Source organism: Amphiprion ocellaris, chromosome 1 (assembly GCF_022539595.1).
Source record: "Amphiprion ocellaris isolate individual 3 ecotype Okinawa chromosome 1, ASM2253959v1, whole genome shotgun sequence".
Classification (NCBI taxonomy): domain Eukaryota; kingdom Metazoa; phylum Chordata; class Actinopteri; family Pomacentridae; genus Amphiprion; species Amphiprion ocellaris.
Window position 1 is genome coordinate 13,048,300 of NC_072766.1, and position 21,568 is coordinate 13,069,867.

General features: G+C 38.1%; 2 protein-coding genes across 8 annotated transcripts in view; one reads left to right on the forward strand and one right to left on the reverse strand.

Annotated features, from left to right (window-relative positions):
* Positions 1-7,765, reverse strand: part of tcf12 (transcription factor 12) — an 83,723-nt gene extending 75,958 nt beyond the window's left edge. Inside the window, exons 1-3 of one of the 7 annotated variants that reach the window (XM_055017348.1) lie at positions 7,749-7,765; positions 1,836-1,924; positions 1,527-1,599 (exon numbers count right to left, since the gene is read on the reverse strand). In XM_055017348.1, coding sequence (XP_054873323.1) covers positions 1,527-1,599; positions 1,836-1,907 — 145 coding nt within the window. In that variant the 5' untranslated portion in view covers positions 1,908-1,924; positions 7,749-7,765. Of the gene's footprint in view, positions 1-1,526; positions 1,600-1,835; positions 1,925-2,690; positions 2,866-7,748 lie in introns of those variants that run through there. The other 6 variants (XM_055017402.1, XM_055017382.1, XM_055017365.1 and 3 more) reach the window with 6 other exon arrangements.
* A 2,914-nt stretch (positions 7,766-10,679) lies between these two features.
* On the forward strand, positions 10,680-19,690 carry LOC111577795 (uncharacterized). Its single transcript, XM_023284237.3, has 13 exons — positions 10,680-10,731; positions 11,325-11,414; positions 13,293-13,376; positions 13,512-14,103; positions 14,821-14,881; positions 15,737-15,835; positions 16,453-16,542; positions 16,865-16,921; positions 17,010-17,087; positions 17,695-17,804; positions 18,092-18,204; positions 18,912-19,002; positions 19,115-19,690. The coding sequence occupies exons 4-13, from the start codon at positions 13,719-13,721 to the stop codon at positions 19,381-19,383; spliced, it is 1,353 nt and encodes a 450-aa protein (XP_023140005.2). The 5' UTR covers positions 10,680-10,731; positions 11,325-11,414; positions 13,293-13,376; positions 13,512-13,718; the 3' UTR covers positions 19,384-19,690.
* Positions 19,691-21,568: the final 1,878 nt, after the last annotated feature.

Here is a 21,568-nt window from a genome sequence, read left to right on the forward strand (position 1 = left end):
TACACTCCGTACATAATTGACGCAATGTCAATCAAACTTCAAGAATCAAGCGTTTCATTATGTATCGTCAGTGTGTTTTAGATATGACACAACAACCTGACTTGTGAAGACATTTTCTGCACAATTAGAAAATATACATTGAGTTAACAGTTTATAACTTGTATAATCTGGATGCAATCCTATAAAAATAACCCTTTTATAAATCCCACAGCTGACACTGCAAAATGATTGATATCTAAGTAAATTCTGAGTATGCAGTTCATGGTGGTTCTGTGCTCTACTATATTATATTAAAAAGTGAATCTAATATTTTGTCTAGAGGTTAACACAAACACTTCTAAGTTGATTCTAAGAATCAGCCAGAAAGATGACGATCCAAAATACTTCTGTCATAAAAAATATAAAACAACATGTTTGTGGGAACCTCAGCAGAAAGGTGAGAACTAACTTAAAATCTCACAGCAGTTGAACTAGTTTCTTTGTCATTTGTTTTACTGAAGAGAGCACAAACACACAGACACACACAACATCCTCCTCTCTTGAATGATTAGGTATTATAAAAGTCAGCTCCACAGTTCATGTGTGACAGCTCTGTTCTTGTTTCTTTGTCATTTCTACTCAGTGTGTGTCTTTCGTTTCACAGATAACTGACTACAACGAGGCTTTGTGGATGCACACAAGACATGCTTTCAGAAAACATAATGCTTGATTGTTGACTTTCTCTAGTGGCACATCAGACAATAGATGTGCTTTGGATTAATGTCCTGTAGCATTTATGGCAATAGGAAGCGATTCAGAAGCAGGGGATCTGAACTCTTGTTATTACAAGCAAACCATCCATAAACATGGTTAACAATAAAGATGTTTATATGTAAAGAAAACAGACCACCAACTTGTGGACTAGACAGTTAAATATATGTCTGTAATGTTTCTTGCACAAAGAAAAGAATTACAGCACAGAATTGCCCAATGAGAGGTTAACATGTTCTCACTCAGACATATCAATTAACGCAATTAAAAATTTTCCTCCGAAACACCTCACAGCAAAATCCTGACAATTCTTTCTTGCCACACTTAACCAGCCAAAACATGTCTAATTTTTTCCCTATTTATGCATCTGATAATACGGTATAACAGGAGGAGCGTTCACAGTATTACCCCGTGACGGTAATTAGATCAATAAAACATTTACACGTCTACGGCCTAAACTGTGCTTTGTTCTACATCTTTACTACAGCACTACACTACAATCCCAGGTGGAGAGCTCATGTTTCAAGCACCAGATGTGAAAAGCACACACAAGCGTCACACGCAGGAGGGAGAAGAATCTCATGCAAGACTGAATATGTAGACACTTTTCCTTCAGCTTTCATTTATAAATAAATCCAGGCACAATTTAAACAAAGATAGAAGTCAGTAAACAACTGATTTTTATGTGCAGACTTATGAGTCATGCAAGCAGGGATAAAGAGAGACTATGTAACAAGGGGGTTTTACAGAAATGGGTTTGAGGGATCAGGTCCTACCTGATGCACTGAACTGACTGCTTCCGAGTGTGGTAGGCCTATTTTTCCCTCCGTTTACAGGTGGAGAAAACATCTGAAAGGAAAAATATGAACATATACCTGCAGTTAGACCAAAGACTGCACTGTGTAGCTGCAAGCATTCAGCTAATGAACTGCAATTATCCTGATTGTGATTTGCAGAAAATCAAGGACAGCTTGCAAGACTAATAAGAAAACCATAAATTGGTCATAAATCTGCCTAGTTGGTCCTCACAGCTCTAAGCTCTCCAAGAGGTAAAGACTGAAAAGCAGTGAAAAGCCAAATCCTACCGCACTAAAATCAAGCAGGTCACTTAATTCCTTGTCTGTTCCAAGAGCGGCAATCCGCTGCTGAGGATTCATCCTGGCGATCTAGAAACCTGGAGAAAACAGAGTCCATCAGGTCACATCATTGCTGCTTTATTTAACAGCAGGGACTAGTGACACGGGAAATGACTGCCAGGGGAGATATTTGTTGTGGATGCAGAATAAAGACCATCCCTGTGAAATAAAGTTGGCGCTGGCATTGCATCATATCGACACACGGACAGTTTAGCCACACTGTGATTGATTAAATGGAGCAAAAATGTTGTGAATTCACCTTTAGTTATTTCTTGCACTGCGCTGATTAGCAGATAAGACGGTCGGTGGGAGCGCTTTGAATGGATGAGGGCTCGGGACCTGCAGCATCGCACTTAGTGCACTAACAGTGTGTCTCTGTAATAACACGGCATGCTACAAGTCAGACATTTCTCCGAGCCGCTCATTAGCCTGTCACTGACCGCGTTAATGTCAGTGATTTGTGCAGCAGAACGACGCTTTACTGTTAGCTGGGACACCTAACGTCACTTAGCTAGCTGGCTAACGCTAGCTGCCGTTCATATGGATTGAAAATAGCCTGCAAGCTGCAGGCGGCTGCAGCGGTTTTAGTCCGTGTAGACAGTAGTACGGAGAGAACAGTGCCGTCCTAATGACTGGAACCTAAACCACACACCGCTTTAAAACCTGCAACACTCCCAAACACACATTGCAAATGACAATCTCAGCCCCCGGCTCCAGAACACAAAACGCAATGATGGTCTTTCTCAACTCTCAACTTCTTTCACGGGTCCGAAAGCTTCTCCCAAACTCCCAGTGATATTTTACCTGTTTTCCGATTAAAATCCCGACTAGGGTGCTCTGGTGAAGAGTCACTTTCTGGAAACGCGCCTCAAAGCGGCGAAATGTGAGTTAAAACAGCAATAGGTGTGAAAATATCCTCTATATATATCAGTTACGAGTTTCCCTTAGGCAGACATTTTTGCTTTGCTGAAGCCTCAGCACCACGATGACAGCCGTTATTGTATCCCTCCGCCGCGCAGTGACATGACGGTCCCACACAGCGGGAGATGCTGCGGGAGTCTGAGCGGGTTATCTGCGCTTTATTATCACATCTGATCGATCTCACGGACTGACTGCAGCAGCACAGACACTCTTATATTGTATAAAAAAAAAAAAAAAAAAAAAAAAAAAAAAAAAAAAGTGCGGTGTAAAAACGCAACACAGTGTGCTCATGTTAAATAAGTTGGATCACAGCTTGCCTTGACTGTCACATTTTTAGGACACCATGTGCCCTGAAAATCATTCTAAGTTCATTCAGATAAGAAATCTAATAATAATGATTTAACTGCACTTTTTTTTTTTTTTGCATGTTTTTCGAAGTTGTAGTAGTTAACCCTCGTGTTGTCCTGCGGGTCAGAATTGACCCGTTTTAAAGTTTGAAAATGTGGGGGGAAAATATATATTTTCACAGAGAAACTTCTGATGTCCACATTTTCAACATTTTTGGGAAATCTTTGAACATTTTTTGGTGGAAAAAAATGTTAAAAATGTTTCTTAAGAAGATTCACCAAAAAAATCAACTAAAATCCAGCGAATTTCACTGGATTTTAGTTGATTTTTTTGTGAATGTTCTTAAGAGAATATTAAAGTTTTAATGATATATTTGTAATTACTTTAGAATATTTTAGGATTTTTTTTGGAAGATTTTTACTAAGTTTTTGAAAATATTTACTTCTTCTTGCCAAATTTGGAAGATTTTTTAAAAATAAAACTTTTAAGGGAAACTTTTAAGGAATTATTGGAATTTTCTTTCTGAAGGTTTTGCAAATTTTCAGAAATTTGGGGAATTTTTTTGCTGAATTTTTGGATTTTTTTCCAGACAAGGAAACAATATTTTTTTGGTGCCTGTAAATGAGGACAACAGGAGGGTTAAGTTCAATTGACTTGACGAAATGAGTTCAATAAACTTAAAACATTAAGTTGTATAAATTAGTTGCACAGACAGCGGTGACATACTTGTTTTCTTTTTACATTGTCTAAGTTTAAAGTTCTTTATTTAAGATTGAGAACCTACAGTCTCAGCAGTTGAAACCATTTTTGATCAGTCAGAACAAAATCAATGTGTGAGGCTACTCTCAGTTTCAGTAGATAAATTCTTAGTAAATGAATGAATTCAGAACTAACTTTTCTCATGGTTAGAGCTACTTTGACTACTATTAAAAGAAATCTCCTGAGCACAAAATGTACTAACGACACACAGCGTGTTTCCATTATGTGTATTTCCTGAAACTACAAAAAAAAAAAAACAAAAACAAGAGTCTCTGGGGAATTTTAACTCTCAAACCATGCATCCTAGGATGTATGATATATGCTTAATATAAACTTAATTTATTGATTTGAGTGGGCACTCAGCTGTTAATTCATTTATTACATTAAGTCAAAATGCCTGAAGTTGTAATAGCTCATGGTTTTGAGTTCTAATATGATCTCAGAATAAAAAAAATACATTTCAAATTTGTTTAACTAGAAATTAGCAAAACTCATATAAAGTATTTACATAATATAAATAAAAAGATAAGTCTCTTTAATGGCATTTTACAGTGCACAGTTGGGTATTGCCTGCAGAGCTTTTTAACTTGAATGGCTCCAACTGCCACCTGTTCACTGCATGTCAAGGGGATTCTGGTCATTTGATTATTTGTAAATTTCTAAGGGAATCGATACCCATGAGTGACATAAATATCCAAAAGCTGGGCCCTGCGTTATTATCTGCTGTGTCTTTTAGAGGAGTGTCATCTTCTTTCAGACGCTGAGGAAGACTCACCTCCATAACTCCAGCCTCAGACCCTAACTATATTAATCAAATGTTTCTCCTCCACTGACATTGTAAGAGAAATTTCAAGATGTACATGTTTTCAAAGGCTTTTGGTTGCTCTTAATCTTTATCTGTTTTATTTTAGAAATTTGGCTGCACAGTGGGTTGGTGTTTAGCATTGTTGCGTTGCAGCTAGAAGATCCTTGGTTCGTGTCCCGGCCTGGGCTGGGGATCTTTCTGCATGGAGTTTGCATGTTCTCCCTGTGCATGCGTGGGTTTTCTCTGGGTACTGCACCTTCCTTCCACAGTCCAAAACATGCTGAAGATATTTGGTGACTCTAAATTGTCCATAGGTGTGAATGTGAGTGCGATTGTCTGTCTCTATATGTAGCCCTGTGATAGACTGGTGACCTGTCCAGGGTGTCCCCTGCCTTCACCTTAAGTCAGCTGGGATAGACTCCAGCCCCCCCACGACCCTAATGAGGATTAAGTGGTGTGTAGATAATGGATGGATGGATGGATTTTAGAAACTGATCTTACAAGTAGCTAATCTGTTTTGCCTTGTTTTGCTATTTTATGGTTTTAGAAATTGATTTGATATTTTCTTGCTTTTTCAACATCTGCCTGAATGATAATTTGTACAGAACGTTGGTTGGCTCAGGTTGTTTTTAATGAGCTCGGTAAACAAACCTGATTTGATTGGTTTGTTGTCTGTGCTGGTGTGGGATGAATCAGACAAAGAGCCAACTATAGGCAGTAAACGGGACTTTATCAGGTCCATTAATGTTTCTGCAAAACCACGAATTACCTTCAGTGATGCCAGAACAATATTGTTATTGCAAACCACCAAGAAGAACGGCTCAGACCTAAAATCCTGCTGCATCTGGTGAAAATTAGGTGGGAATTCAGAAACAAGCTGGTTGTTCTAAGTTGTTATTAGTATAAGATGAGATAAACTTTATTGATCCCTCACTGGGGAAATTCACATACCTTTGTATAAAGAAACTCTCAAAGAGGGATTAGTTTGGTTGTAGCCAAACAGGAAACGAAAACAGCATCAGCGGCCAAAAAGTTTAAAACAGTTGGTCAGCCTGAAGAAGGTGTAAGAGCAATAAAAGAAAGCAACTGTCCACTTGTAAAAACAAAGATAAACATGTGCTATTGCTTCACACTGTGTAGACCGATGGAGATGTCACCAATCGTCTTGTTATGACAGTCTAAAAAGATCATATTTGTAAATTATGATAGAGCTGCAAGACCTTAGTTGTACTTTAAAGGTGGACTTTTACGTCAATGTAAATGTCCTTTAAATTCACGCTCCAGTCAGACAAGTTCACATGACGCTGGTTAAATCTCTGTGATTCAAAGTGTAGCCTGTGGAAGCTTAAAATCTGGTATCTGTGGCAACATTTGTGTGCAGATGCAGTGAGACGTTTTATGTCGGCCATCAACAACTGGTTTGCCAGAGCTGAAGAAGGAAGAAACCATAGCAACGACGACAGCTACAGCAACTTGGAAAATGGCGGGAAAACCTGATCCAAATAAAAACGTGATACAGCAATCAGAGGAGGGATTACAGTCCAAAAAAGAAAAAGAAATATGTTACAAAATATAGTAAAACAGTTCAATGGTATGGTATTATAAGTAAAACATAAGAGTATTTGGGCTGCTGGAGAATTCAGGGTCAGTAACGTGGCTATCACTGCTCAAAACTCCAAAATACAGGACAGCAAACCTTTCACTTTGGTGGAACTACTTCCAGCAACTGATTTGTAGATTTGTTCTGTACATTTTAACAAGTTCATCAGTTAAAGTAGCATTGCATAGAGGCTTAAAAGTCCAAGTTCACTCCAGTCAATCACAACAACTTCATAACAAATGTATCTGTTCAACTTGAACTAACAAAACAGATTTTTATCCGTGCAAGTGGTCTTGAAAGATGACACATTTTGTTTCGGTTTGTCAGGCTGAGTTTGAGTAAGAAACAGTTAATTGTGGGTGTTGAGCTCACGAAATTAAAGAGGAGATGAGCTTTGAGCGAAACTGTTATGACCGAAAAAGAGAACAAACCTGAAACAAAATTTTCACAGCACTTTAGGGTGTGGAGAAGGAATGGGTGGTGGGTGAGACTGCAGTGACCTGGATCAGACTCTTTACTCCTGTTTTTATCTGTTTCATTCAGTTAAAACCAAAGCTTTACAACCAACAATCTTTTTAGTTGCAGAAACAGTTTTTTGACTCAAAATTATGTTTAAAGCCTAAGGAGTTTCAGTTGGCATAATCAACTTTAATCCCAACCAACATCTTATTTAAGCATTTTTTTTTGGTACATACCAAGCAACCTCATGTGCATATCCAGTATAGAGTGTAAATGAAATACACTATGTAAATAAATACAAATCAATGATGAAACACTTTAAGCAGAGGAAAGTATCGTAAAACCTACGTGTGAATCTTGTGAGAACCGTGCGGGGTGTTGGTGCATCACTAGGGGCTGCCCCTCCCATCGTATCCAGATGTTTTATTGAATGAGGCCAGTTACACCTACATGAGCTTCAGCAGTTTCAGTGCCAGAACCACCAACACTTTTGGCAGCGCTCTCAGTGATTCATACAAAAAACTGAATAGACATTAAAGGCTGGAAAAGCACCAATTTTCCTGGAGGATCAGAGAGGACGAGTGTTTGTTTTCTGTGCAGTGATTGTGCAGACTGGACAAAAAGTCCTCCTCCACGTTAGGTCTGTTTGGAGGAATAGTGTATATATTTGATAGTGACATCCTATGTTGCAAATGAAAAAGTTATAATTGGCTTGTACTTCATGTATTTGTGCTAAACATCCACTTATTATTTTTTTTTTTTTTTTTAAGAAAACAACCTGGATGGCCAATTTGTCTTAACATAATGATTACATGTTGATTTGTCTGCCTTCTTAAAGAGAAATGACAGGTTGTATGATTTATTGCTTTATGTGTTTGTCTAAAAACTGAAAAGCTCAGTGTTGTGGTGATAGTGGTGCAACATCTGTGTGATTTCCAGTCATGTTTTTATTTACTTTATTTATTCTTACTGAGAGTTTCCAGTGTCAGGGGAGGTCTGTCTGCCGTGCAGCACACTGTAAAGAAAAAAAAGGGAGAATCTGGCAGCAAGAGTGCCAGAATAACACATGTTAAAAATGGTAGAATATTGTAGTTAAAAAAAAAACTAAAAAAACAATGGCAGTTATCTGTAGAATAATATGTTTTACTGATTTAAATACAGTAAAAAAAAACATTTGGAAAAAAAAGAGAATATATTACCATGTACAAATATACTGATTTATTTTCTGCATGGAATCGAGTTGTGCTGTATGTAACAAAGCAGTTGATGGCAGGGAGGTAAGAGATAACATAAGATAATCCTTTATTGCGCCCCATGTCGGGGGAAATTTCCAGTGTTATAGCAGCAAAATCTTTCATAGCAGCACAAACCATATGTACAGTAATAATAATAATAATTATAACAACAATAATATGTACAATATATACAAGAATGAAAAATGAATAAATACAGTGTTTCTACACTATAAATAACAGCAGCGCAAAGTGGCTTTTGGAATCAATGTAACTGTGCAAGATGCCAGCAGTGCAAAACATTGTATTATAATTTTACTGGGCTTGCTTTTGGCACAAGTCAGTTTCATCACGTCGCCATCATCATACTGTATTTTAGTCTCAATTTGAACTGGTTAATGTGTGGGGTAAAGTGTGATGAGAAAAAATGAGAGTTTTCACACTCTTTATCTGTGTCTCATACTGAATACATACCGTTTGCAAAATGTGTAATTTATTTATCTGTAATTTAAATGCATTGAGCTGACACTGTAGCACAACAAAAAAGATTTCCTGAACTGAAAACTGAAGGTGACAATTGGGTGTTTATTAATGATAAACATTGTTATAGATACTTAATACACATTAATTACAAAAATATGCTGTCATTTCCTCTATGTAGAATATGGAAAACCCTTAGATTTGGCAGAAACTGTCAGTAGGGATACAGTGTCAGAATTCAACTGAGCTTCCTGAATTAATTTAAGGAGAACGTATATATGATGTGTGACAAATGATGGAGTAAATGTTCACATCTGGTACTAATGTTAGTCTTTTGTAATGAATTTCTGTGCTGTGACCTCATTTATAGAAAACCAGTGAAAACTGTTTCGAAACACATTTTCTCAGATTCTCTGTGGAAGTAAACTGCACTGCTCAGTCATCTGGTGCTAATGTTCACTTCATTGTGTAACACTGAATGTCAGCCTGTTTGGACAACAAAATATGCTCAACTACTGAGTTAAAACCAAAATGTCATGAAATTGGGAAATGAAAAGCAAGTGTGGGATCCATGGAGGCGCCTCTGCCGCACATTATTAATTCCAGACTGCCACCTGTTGGACAAACTCAGATCACCCAGACTCCACCAGACATTCAGTGAAAACGCCCAGATGAGCAGATCCAACATTGTTTTAATGTAGTTTTAGTGTTTGTTTCAAATAACATTCAGATTCAGAAAACTTTAATTGTCCCCAGGGAGCAATTAAAAAAGGCATGTAGAGCCGGCAGTGCAACAATGATGTAAGAAATTGAGTAAAAAACAAGAAATTTAGAGATAATTAACAGAAATAAACAAATATGGATAAATATATATACAAATGAAGAGCAAGTAATATAATAAGAATAAAAATAAAATGAAAAGAAAGAAAAATAATAATTCTGAAATATGTGAAATGAGCAACTGTCAAATTAACAGGAGTTAAAACACGAAATTACTCCTGGGTGTATTGCAGGACTCTTGCATTAGACTGCATTAGTTTTAATTAGGAGGAAAGAACTGACATTTACTTCAGAAATTCCAAAATGTGCAAGAAGAACTTCCTCAGTCCCCTCTATAGTCAAATTAATGCTAGAATAAAATCTGCCTGGTTTCAGTGTTGCGATGCCACCTGGCCTGTTCTGTGAAGGTCGGCCTATTTGGAATCAAATTTTAGTTTTGTACACTTTGTCAGAAAATCGTGGCAGGTATGTGCTGCCAGTTTAGCCACACAAGTTCTCCACCAAAATAACAGCATTGCTTAACACACTATAGTGTTAAACTAGAATGCACACTGGTGAAAAATTACCACTGAAATCTGAAACAATAGAGACTGACACATCCAGACTGTTTAAGTTTCTAAAATGGCTCCACAATCACTTGATAATAAAATAATAATAAAATTGTAATAATATTAACAATATGTACAAGGATGAGAAATGAAAATGAATAAATACAGTATTGACACACTGTAAACAACACAATATAAAGTGGCTTGAAAAATAAATTTAAAAAGTTCAAGGATGCAGCAGTGTAAGAATTCTGTGCATTTTTAAAGGTTTGGCATGATATGAGTCCAATTTATGTTAACATCAGCCAGTGATGCTGATGTTGTAAAGTCTTATAGCAGATGGAATGAATTACCTGCTGTAGCACTCCTTTATAGTGTAATATAGTAACTCATAGTGACGTATAAATTGATTTGGTGAACGTGGGCATGCAGGGACACAAAAGGAAAACCCAGTCAAATAAAATAGCAGTGCTGCCTTACTGTAAAATTCAAATCCTCAGCAAAACTTTCAGTTTTCACTGTTACATGTTGCTGCCTGGAGGTGACTGTAGCCACCTGTGGGCTTCACCTGCTTTGACTGCACTTCTTGTGTCTCCCCTGCTTTCCAGGTCATCTACAGCAAACCTAATGTCCCTTCTTGATACAACATTTGACCCCCAAAAACCTCAGACTACCACACTTCCCAGAATGCAAAGCGACAGCGTCTTGTGTTTACGCTTGACAGTCACGTTCACCAATTGCTGGATCAGACTGTTGGTCACTGAAGTGCAAACAACTCAGACGTGGCGGCAGTCCATAACTGCTAGTTTCTTCCACGCTGGGGTTATTGTGTTTTTGTGTTCCGTCTGTTTTCTCTGGACAGCAGGAGGAACTCAGCTGGTGTGTGGCAGCACGTGACAGGAGCCGAGTACAGGTAAATAAATCACCTGTACAGATGTTTTTGTACAATATGAGACATATATGTAACAGCAGATTTGGAAGGATGGCTATTTCTTAAAAAAAATAAGCTGTCGATGTAGTGCAAAGTTGAAAGTGTAGAAGTTATAATGGTAGAAAACTATTAGTCCCAGTTGTTAGTTATGAGAAAAAAAATCCTACAAGAACCATAATGCATTGCGTCTTACGGTACCTTCCCTGTGTGAGCACAAGCGGCAAGTTTATTTTCATGACAGCTGGTTTCATGTAAACACGGACCAGAGTGTCGAATGAATATTTCCAACATCTTGTGGAGTCAGAGCAACAAAGTACTGAGGTTGTTTTAAGAGACTGTGATTTAATTTGGAGTCGTTTCTGCTCGATAAGATGTCTCAGCGCCGAGTGTGGCACCACAGATGCTCCGTGGTTGACTGCAAAAGCGAACGAAAGAGTCTACATACGCTGCCGACGTCTGAAAAACTGAAAAACGAGTGGATTACCTTTATTTTTGACGGCAATGTTCCCACAACAGTCGGTAAATTCCTGTACGTATGTGCAAACCATTTTACGCCCGACTGTTTTCTCAATAAGGGTCAATATCAGGCTGGATTCGCCACAAAGCTGAAGCTCAAAGATGGATCAATACCGACTGTTCGTGACCAAAATTCAGAGTTGAATTCCGTAAGTTTTGCACTTACTGTCTTTTTACATTTTACAATCAAGCCTGTTGAAGTTGCTAAATGTTAGCATGTAGCGCGGCTAATGTTGCTAAAGTTACCGTTAGCTTTGGTCGTTTCTGCCCACAGGCCGGAGCTTTGTCGAAATTATAATGCTGAGGGACAGTCATAAATTGTGAAAACGTTAAAGTAAAGATATGTTTCGACTGTCTTTTGTGTTTTTTTTAATTACCTCGGAGATGTAAAGTTAACGCCATCACATCGACCTCCAATCCCCAAACAAAAATGGCTGCCCACCTCTACCAGCCAATCAGGTTTCAGCGTTCCTGCCTCACTGCTGGCTTCTTCCGGGTTAAGCCTCTGGTGCTCAGCTGACAGTGTAAACATGTGGAGGAAATCCAGCCAAATCTAGTGTATTATTATTGGCTGCAGTGCATCCAAAACATCACTGCACAGCCTTCCAAGAGAGAAACATGTTACAGACAGATTGTAATTTAAATTACATTCTAATTTATTACCCTGGTTTTACACTTACTTTTGTACAGTACTTCTTATACTTGTAGCATTCCTTAATTAGAATTCTCAGATTTAGATTAGTTTATTTATTCTTTTACTGTCTGTTGTTGTTGCTAGGCACTGCTCTCTCTACACAAAGTCAAATTTCTTGTGTGTACTCACTTGGCAATAAAGGCTTTCTGGTTCTGATTCTGACAAGTGGATAAATTTTATTTTTGGAGACTTGCCTCTGCTCGATGCTAGTAAGTCTATTGTGGTGTGCACCGCGCATTTTGCACCAGTGTGGATAGTAAATCAGGGGCTATACCATGCTGGAATAATATCCAGATTAATATTGGTGAAATGATCCATTCCAACTATCTGAGACCTTTCCTCGAGCACTGAAGCTGTGAGTAGATCCATGTTAATAGCTACAGCAGGTGTTGATTTTCTTAGCCAATCAGAGGTGTTACTGATGTTTAGTGGGCGGTAACTTTCGCCTAGCTGTGGCAGTTACACAAAGATGCACCTTTAAAAGTTAGGGTAAATAAACACCCATGTGGTGAAAATCCATTTTTGCTGCGTGCTTGCTGTTGTAAGCCTGGAGGTGTAAACTAACAGCTACAAACCGGCCAATTAACCAATAGTCCTGTAGCCAAACCTTTGAAAGATCTAACCTCCTCAATGCACACAGTTTCGAGGTAAAGCATTCAGAGTATGCAGCTGCTTCACAGTCCATCAGGTTTGTTTACTTTCTACAGCACACCAGATGTTCTGTATTTAGCTACAACAGTGAATAAAAGTGTCTTCATGCACTCCCACCACCAGAGATACTTGTACTTTGATGGCAATATCCCCACGATGATAGGAAACCTTCAGTGTCATGAGGCTGTGCAGAAAATGTGGCAAGCATTTTCAGTGGCTTTGGTTGGACTCCAGGAAACGCCATTTTTGTCACTGTGACAGAAACAAAATGACAAGCTGTCAAACTGTCCTCTGCCAACTAGTCAAACTCACTCTACTTGCATCTGCATATGCAACTGCACATCAGTTAAAGTTGTTCATGACAGTCATAATTGACATTTGACAACTGACTGTTAAGTGTAAGGCCTACTGTAAACATGATCCAGAACACTTGCATAGATTATGCTAGAATGTGACACAGTGCCTGGTAACACTTGCAGTCATATCGAATCATCACATGGAAATTAATAGACAAGTAACAGTTAGGTCTAAGGAATAACTATGAAGCTTTATTCAAGGCAGCACCATGTCTTTCACGAAAAATTTGTACACACAATCATTAATTAGGACAGCTACCCTCTTCTCTGAATGTAGTGTTGTTTTGATGTAGTACTGCTGGCTTAACAGTCTGTTTTCACTGAAGGGTGTGCGTACACAGACGTCTTCATCAGGTGTCCAGTGCACTGCTGTGAACGCTGAATCATCTTCTCATCTTCTCTCACTACCTGTAAGAATAACACAAGCTGTCGATTAACCATTTTCTGTGTACAGACTACCACATGCAGTCAAAAGTAACTTAGGCTGGTATTGTGAACCTTGTTTCACTAATTGTGAAATCTACATCTGTATGTCTTTACTCCAGATATTCTCAGGAACTACAAGCAACGTTTCCCAGTTGCCTCCACCAGCTAAACTGAATGGCAGTTTATGCAGTGTAATATCTGTGGATCGCCTGAATGAAAGCCTCCACCAAGAGACTGAATTAAACTCAGCAGCAACATCAAAATCAGACGAAAGCAGGGGGGAAAAATGTACTCAGGCAAAGACTATAGTGAATGACAGCTGCTTGATGGAGCTGTTCAAGAAGTGTCAGACCTGTGGACACACCATAACCAAAAAGAAAGTGTCTCACTGTGGGGCGCAGACGAAGGTAAGGTGGAGCTGCCTCAGTGGACACAAGGGTGTTTGGATGTCATCACCCTATCTGTGGGAGGCGTTTCCAGAAATCCACCTTCTTATAGCTCTTTCCATTCTTTTTTCTGGAGGCACCTTTGCACACTTCAGAAAATGGGCTAAACATCTGCACCTGAATTTCATGGACCTTAAAACCTTTCTTGATGTTCAAAAGACACACATCAGCCCAGAAAAAAGACAGAAGAACAGAAAAGTGCAGGAAGAAATCTTGGCAAAGGAGATCCACCAACAATCTGACGGCTCCCTGCGTCACATTTCAGGTGATGGTTTCTGTAATTCCTCTCTTTAAATGCCAAGAATAGGGGTCATTTGGTTTGTTGTTTTTTGTTTCAGGGCTGATGTGCACAGAAACCTTCAATACTTGGAACCAATAAAAATTGCAGTTAAAATGTTAATCACAGTGTCGAGATTTAGAGTAATGCAAAGTCCAACACAAAAGATATGTTTTTCTATTTAAGCATCACACATTTTAACTACAACAGAACTTTTCAACATTTATCCATGTAATGAATCACTGGCCAGCTGAGGGAATTATTGCTGTATTGGTGTGATATTTCAAATACATGATGCTTCATAATTTGAATTACTATTCAAGGCCTTTGCTAGTACTGTTCAGCCAGATTTATATTGCTGTGTGAACAGGGCGCTCGTTAGATCTCCCTCCATGATTGTTTTTAGAACATAGATTAGGTACATCCTCTCGTGTGTCGTCTTTTCTGTGTGTTCAAGTGCTTTTTTTTTTAACTTGAAGCAATGTAAATGACTTTTACACTTAAACACTTTTGTGCCAGCGTTTAGAGGGCAATTTGGCATATCATGGCCTTTTTTAGATATCTATGTATTTATCACTTTACTCCACTAGACACCTGAACACATTGTGTTATAATGCTGAAGTATGAAAATGACCACTATATCAGCGAGCCAGAAACTAAAATCATAATATTTCTGTGTTAATGGTGTCTTGTTTTACTTTAAAGATTCCCTGAATAAAATGAAGGCCAAGAGAAGACAGAAGAGAGCTCTATCATCACGGTCCAGGTGAGGCATCTTGTACAGTTTCTACATGCAATAAAGGGCAGCTAATTTATAACTATACCAGCTAGCAAACATGTTCTATCACATCCATAGATTGAAATGAAACATGAAAAACCAAAAACAGCTACCAATATCTTCAATCAGGTATTCTAATTGACGCCTCAAATAGGAGTTTCAAAGCAGGGATTATTTTGTGTTGTGTGAAAATATATTGGTGAAGTTTGACATGAAAACCAATGGGATGTCAGTTATATAGACAAGCAGATCAGTTTGGTTAAAAAGAGAGATTGTTAAAAAAATTAATGAAGGTTTTATTGCATCAACTTTATACTTGCACCAACTAACAGAGAATGAAGAATGAGGTCATATATCATGTTTGTTACGTACATTTCCTTTGCATTTTTAAAAAAAAATTAATTGTCCTACCACTTATCCTCATGTGTTAGGTCAAAATTAAGTGAAAAGGAACAATAAAAACATTTTAATGTCTATTCCTCTTATTTGTTGTCATGTTTTTGCATCTAATCTGTATGATATTAATTGATACGAACAATTTTTAGAACTAGCATGAAAAAATTGCATTTGGAAAACTCTGCTTCATAGTACTCGGTGTAATTTAAACCGGAAATAAAATACCTTGACAGTCTTCAGACATAGTTTCTTTTGTAGGTATGACTGAAATGGTTGTTGGTTTAAGAAAAATGGGGGGATTCGAGTCTTTTGCTTCCATAACTGATGTTTTCAGACAATATTTAGCACTTCAGTTTTAAATGAGTTGATCTGTCCCTTTGGTGTTTGCCATGACTTAACATTTTCAAGGTGAGTGTTTGTGTCTAACAGCAAGGTTTCTTTTAACAGTTCTGAAAAAGGATCCTCAGTGTTAAAGACAACTGCTGAAACTTCTATTCAAGAGTCGTCTGCATTATCAGGTCTCGGACGTGTGTCAGACCATGAAAGGTAAACTGTCATAATGTGGCTTCATTTTCCAGCTGGTTTGAACCCATCTGTTCAGGGGTGCACGGATTGAGTGTGTGCCTTAGCATTGTTTTTACCTGCACACTGTCCTGAAAGTATTATTTTCATCATCTTATCATCCTGTCAGCACATTTCAACTGATCATTAAGTTCCCTTATCAGGACAAACACTTGATTTTAACCCAAATTTTGTAGTGGTGAAGTAAACTGTTGAGATGATTCGACTACAAACTACGCCAATATGGCATTTGTATCATTATTTAATTTATTCTTTGAGCATGAGACAACAGGATGCATAACAGAGAGTTGGAAAACATCACAACAATAGAGATTTAAACCAGGAACATGATACTTAGCGATGGTTGGATTGTGCTTGCTCAAAGCTAACCTGTCAACTCAGAAAAATCTGACATTCACCTTACAAGACATTGTGTTGCTTTGCATTGTCTGATTTACTGCAACTTTGGGATTCAGTCACATTTTATTTTCCTGGCGTTTGTGTTATGCTCACTGCATGTATATCAGACTACAATTCATGTCCATAGTCTGTAAAAACTTATGAAATTGTCAGAAGCTTACATTAAATTTGTGTGTCTACAGTGAACAACGCTATGAAGATGAGGCTGAACATCAAAGTGACTCTTTGCAAACAATGCATACAGCATCAGAAACGACCTTTTCCCTGGACAGGTTAGTATATAGTAGTATGTTTTCACTACTAGAAGATGTACATTTCAGAAGGTGTATATATCTATCAGTAATGTAGTCACTATACTTTAACTTTCCTGGAAAACTTTTTCCGTTTGTTGATGTTATTGCGCAATGTGTGGCACAGATGTTTCAGACTGATGAGGGTTGCTATAAAACAGTGTCATGATTTGTTCATCCTCTTCTATTGCTTCTGCAACTTCAAGAATGAAAACAGTGTGTGTGTTTTGAGACACTCACATGATTGGTGGATCCAAAAACCTGCTGCTTTGCTTTTATTCACTATCCTCATTGTCCTTTTCAGTGTTGAGGAGATGGAGATCACCATTGACGACAAAAGGGACAGTATGAAGAATATAAAGTAATTTTATGTAATATTAATCAGCATTTCCCATATATTAATTTAGCTTCTTGGATTTTATCATTGCATGTATTTTCTAATCTAATAGATCAGAAACAACTGACCTGAGGATTGCAGGACCCGATGGCAGTGATGAAGATGTCTACGTACCAATAATTCCTCAGAGGTATCTTTACAGTTTTCAATCTTGTGTACTTTTTGTTCACTTTAGCAAAAAACTTCTGGTAGATTTGACAAGAATAGAGAATAAAGAAACGCTATATTACAGGACTATTATGTTGAACTTAAACTAATTAATCCATTTGTAGATTTTTATTGGGCAACTTGTGAGTCAGTGCTCAAACTCACAAAACAGAAAGGCTGAAAGTTTTTAGCCATCCGCAACCTGTCTCAGAAGACAATATGCTGTGTTAATTATCCTAATTATAAATGCTTTAGAATGTTTCTTAAGAATATTGTTTAATAATAAGTATACAACAAATTTTTAATCAACCAAAAACAATAGAAATAGAAGCAGAAAAGTCCAATTCCTCTGGGAGAATATCTGAATTTATAGTAAGAAAAAAAAGTCCAAAAAGGGCAGAAGAACAAAAATAAACGCACACATGTTCACATCCTGAAAAATAAAATTACAAATCATGAGCTGCCCCCCCTTAATTCATTCCTCTATGACTTGCCTTTAACTTGAGGACTTGTTGATTATTAGGAAGAAGTATTATCTAAAAATTTGTGTGATTTTTACCAGATTTCATGGATTGTCTTTTTTGTTTCAGATCCACAGCATCTGAACTCTTACTGGAATGTGAAGAGGAGGAGCTGGAGCCGTGGCAGAAAAAAAACTCACTACAGAAAGTTAAAGTCAAAGATGAACCTGAGGATTTAGGTATGTAACATGACATGCTGGTGTGTCTTTATAGACATATTTTTTCTGTACTGCACTGAATCACAAATATCAGTTTAAAATGTTAGATCACTATAGTTTCAGTTTATATATATATATATATATATATAGTTATCATATTGACATTTGATACTTTACTGTATAGAAGTTATTCAGTAAATGATTGAACTAAGCTGCTGACATGTCTATATAATCTTGTGCATATTCATAACTAAAATGTTCTTTTGCAAAATGCTTTATTTCTGCCTTTGTGTGTGTTATTTTTATAGCTAATGACCAAACAGAGTGTAAACCAGAGTCTTCACCTCATCAGGAAGATGCAGTGAATACTTCAACACCTGACCTGAAAACAGAAACTACACAGTTTGTTTTCAACAACCAAGTAATGATGTTTTATTTACTTTGTTGTACTATTGGTTTACAGCATGGAACACAGGGTTTTAGCTGGTATTTTTTTGGGGAAAAAAAGAGTTATTTCCTTATCTATGTCAGTTTGGTATTGTGGTGTCTCGTCATGAGCCAGTTGGGAGGAAGGGTGAGGTAGAGGGTGAGGTGATGCTAATCCAGAAGTGCACTGCCATCTTCCTGCCAGAATGACTGCCTTTTCAATGGTGTGCTGTTTGACAGCTTATTACAGGTCAACGGCTGAGTAGTTACCTCATTGATCACTGTGATATCTGATGAAATTGTCGACAAAATGTGACTTCAGCTTTATTCCTCATTATCTATTGCTGCTATATTTGAGCTGCTGTATTCATAGACTGTGTACATTCCAGAGAGCAACAGGTGCTCTCTGAGGAAAACTCCACACATAACTCATAAATTGTCAGTGTGATTTTCACATCCTCTAACACACACACTTTATTATATGATAATGTGTTCTTTCCAGTCCCACTCTGTACAAGTGCCCCACAGGTGTGCCAGGTAAAACTTGGTAGCAGAAACTCAAAGGTGCACTTTACTGACTGTTAGGGAACAAGACAGGGGCATGTGACTGTGATCTGTGCCACAGGGTTCACAAAAACAGCTGTGAAAGATTAATTAATCAGAGTATAGTGAATGTTAGGAGCTCTGTTTCTTCATTTTCAGGGCTTCATTGTGGCGCCACAGTTAACAAGGAGCACTGACTTCAATCTCGGGACACAGTGCCTTGCTGGGACGTCGTTCGCAATAGTGCCAGGTAAAAGTTAGGACAGTACTGCAGGGATATTATTTGTGAACTTTCAGGTTTAAAATCCCTGTATGATGATCCATATATATATTTTTTCAGTAATGCTGTTTGTTGTTTTCAGCTGTTCAGCAGCAACTCTTCCAGAAAGTGGCTGCAGCCACAGCAACACCTGAACCCTGTGGTGTTGTTCACACTCCTGAGGTGCATCAAATCAGCAACAATCCTGTGTCATTGTCCAGTGTCCTGAGTCCTGCAGTATTTGCATCATCATCATCCAACCAACAGCAGGTGGAACAGTCCAAGTCACAGATTCTCTCTGTCCCCTTTTCTCTGCCTTGCTTTATTGTACTTGAACTTCAATCAACTGGCACTTCAGAAAACAATGAATGACACATTGAAGCGTAAAGAAAACACAATCTAAGAGCTGGAATGGGTGACTTCATAAGTTGTCTCGTGTGAATGTGTTTTATCACTTGCTCAAATTAATATTATGCCAACTATTTGCACTTTGAAGCATCTATGCAGGTGTGACATGAAGAAATCTGCAGCACAAAACCTGTTACCTCTTTTTCTAAGCCCAAATAAAAATAAATTCTATTTCCGTTAAAACCAGAATGTCAGTTAAATTCCACCTCAAAAATGAAGATTTTTAATGATTTGTCATTTTCACTTGAATAAATTCTTTTGTTAAAATTCATCCCGAAATGCTGTGTTGTATAAAGTTTTATCTAAATTAATCTATCATGCCTCCCTGTGGAATCTCCTGTCCACATGTAACGCGATGCATTTTATCATTTTATAAACCAGTATCAACAATGAGGAAAATGGTAAGAATAGAAGCCAGCATGAGTCTGCATGTATAACCAGTGCACAGTTGCTGTATTTAAGTGAGCACGGTGTCGTGTTCAGCTTCATTGCTGACATTTACTCGTGTGACTGCCATGTTTGTTTTTTTTTCCAAATATCGGAGAAAAACTTACATCTAGTCACATCTGGCCTTGCAAATAGCTTCAGTTTTACTTATCCAGATACTAGAAAGTGTTCCTGTGGACACATTTGCAATGGACACAAGTAAAACTGCCAAACTCTCAGAATTAAAATTGCATTTAACATCTGTAAAAGTTGAGCTGTGATGTAGTTACATTAAAAGTAGTCCCCCCCCCCGCCAAAAAAAAAAATGACCAAAAAAGTATTGGGGTGATAGGAAATTATTTTGTCTTTAAAAGTAGGAAACACCTCACTCAAGCCATACAACAACCCCCCAAAAATAAATATTTTATGTCATCACTATAGAGAGTGTGTAATGTGGGTGTGGTCAGAAACGGAGAGTCATTTACAAATCCAACACTGCTCATCTTTGCTTCACTATAATCACTTTCTGTCCCTTTATTACTGTTGTTTTCTACTGCAAATCAAGTATATTTGAAATGATAATGGGCAGATGGAGAGTGGACTCACTGACGAAGAAATCACAAGATGTTATCATGCTGTTAGTTGAATGTCGTTCCACTTTTCCTGAAGAGCTTGATAAAGTTAGCAGACTTTCTGGGAGACAGGATCATCTTGTCAGACATGTAAATCCTGATTATCACATGGCAGATTGTTGTAATGTGCTATCTGAAATTATTTCTTAGATGAGAAAATGGGGAAGTTGTGGCATTCAAGTGTCTGGCTATAGCCCTCACTGACAGGTCAGCATCCTGACAGCCTTTTCTCTCATCATCCGTGGCATTGTGTTATTTGAATAAAGCTGCATTTTAAGGTGACCTTGTACAGTCACAGGTCAAAGGAGTGTCTGTGCACCAATCACACTGTCTGATTATTGTCCTTCAAAGACAAACCTGACTAGAATGGGAATTAACTCAGTGGTTGTGCCTTTGTCATCAGTTGTTCAGTTCAGAAACTTTCTGCAGACACTTGGCTAAATTATACCTTTTTTACCAAAACAGTAGAAATTAGATCTTAAATTTTTTTCTCAAAGTCAGAAAAGAAGACCATTTGCATCCTGTAACATATTTGCAGGCACCTCCTCAGTCATTTCTGTTTCTAGTGCCGAATATTTTTCTTCTATCTTTATTTGATTTGCTGCCTTTGATCAGGGTTTATTCCAAGTCATTTCATTATTATGGCAGAATCTGTTTAGTTAGAATGTACCTGTGTAGTAGAAACATTTAGGAAACGATCAAGTCTGCAGAAAACCTGCTGAAATTCTCAGATGACTCGGCCATCCATAGCAGGCTGCGTGGAGAACTGGAAGGAGGATGAATACAGGAACCTGGTGGGCCGGTTTGTGTGATGGTGCAGCGGGACCCACCTGCAGCTGGATGTGACAAAGACCAAGGAGATGCTGGTGGACTTCAGGAGGAACAAGTCTCCACCCTCTGCAGTCTGCATCAGTGGGACTGATGTGAAGATTGTCCAGACTTACAAGTACCCGGGAGTGAGTCTGGACAACAAGCTGGAGTGGTCCACAAACACAGAGGCTGTCTACATGAAGCCGGCTCTACTTCCTCAGGAGGCTCAGGTCCTTCACTGAATGCAGCCGCATGCTCCTGACGTTTTATCAGTCTGAGTT

Coding starts and splice junctions, on each gene's coding strand:
- LOC111577795 (XM_023284237.3), top strand. CDS start 13,719: ATGGAGCTGTTCAAGAAGTGTCAGACCTGTGGACACACCATAACCAAA. Junction 14,882..15,736: donor GCTCTATCATCACGGTCCAG/GTGAGGCATCTT, acceptor TTCTTTTAACAG/TTCTGAAAAAGGATCCTCAG. Junction 18,205..18,911: donor AGTTTGTTTTCAACAACCAA/GTAATGATGTTT, acceptor CTTCATTTTCAG/GGCTTCATTGTGGCGCCACA.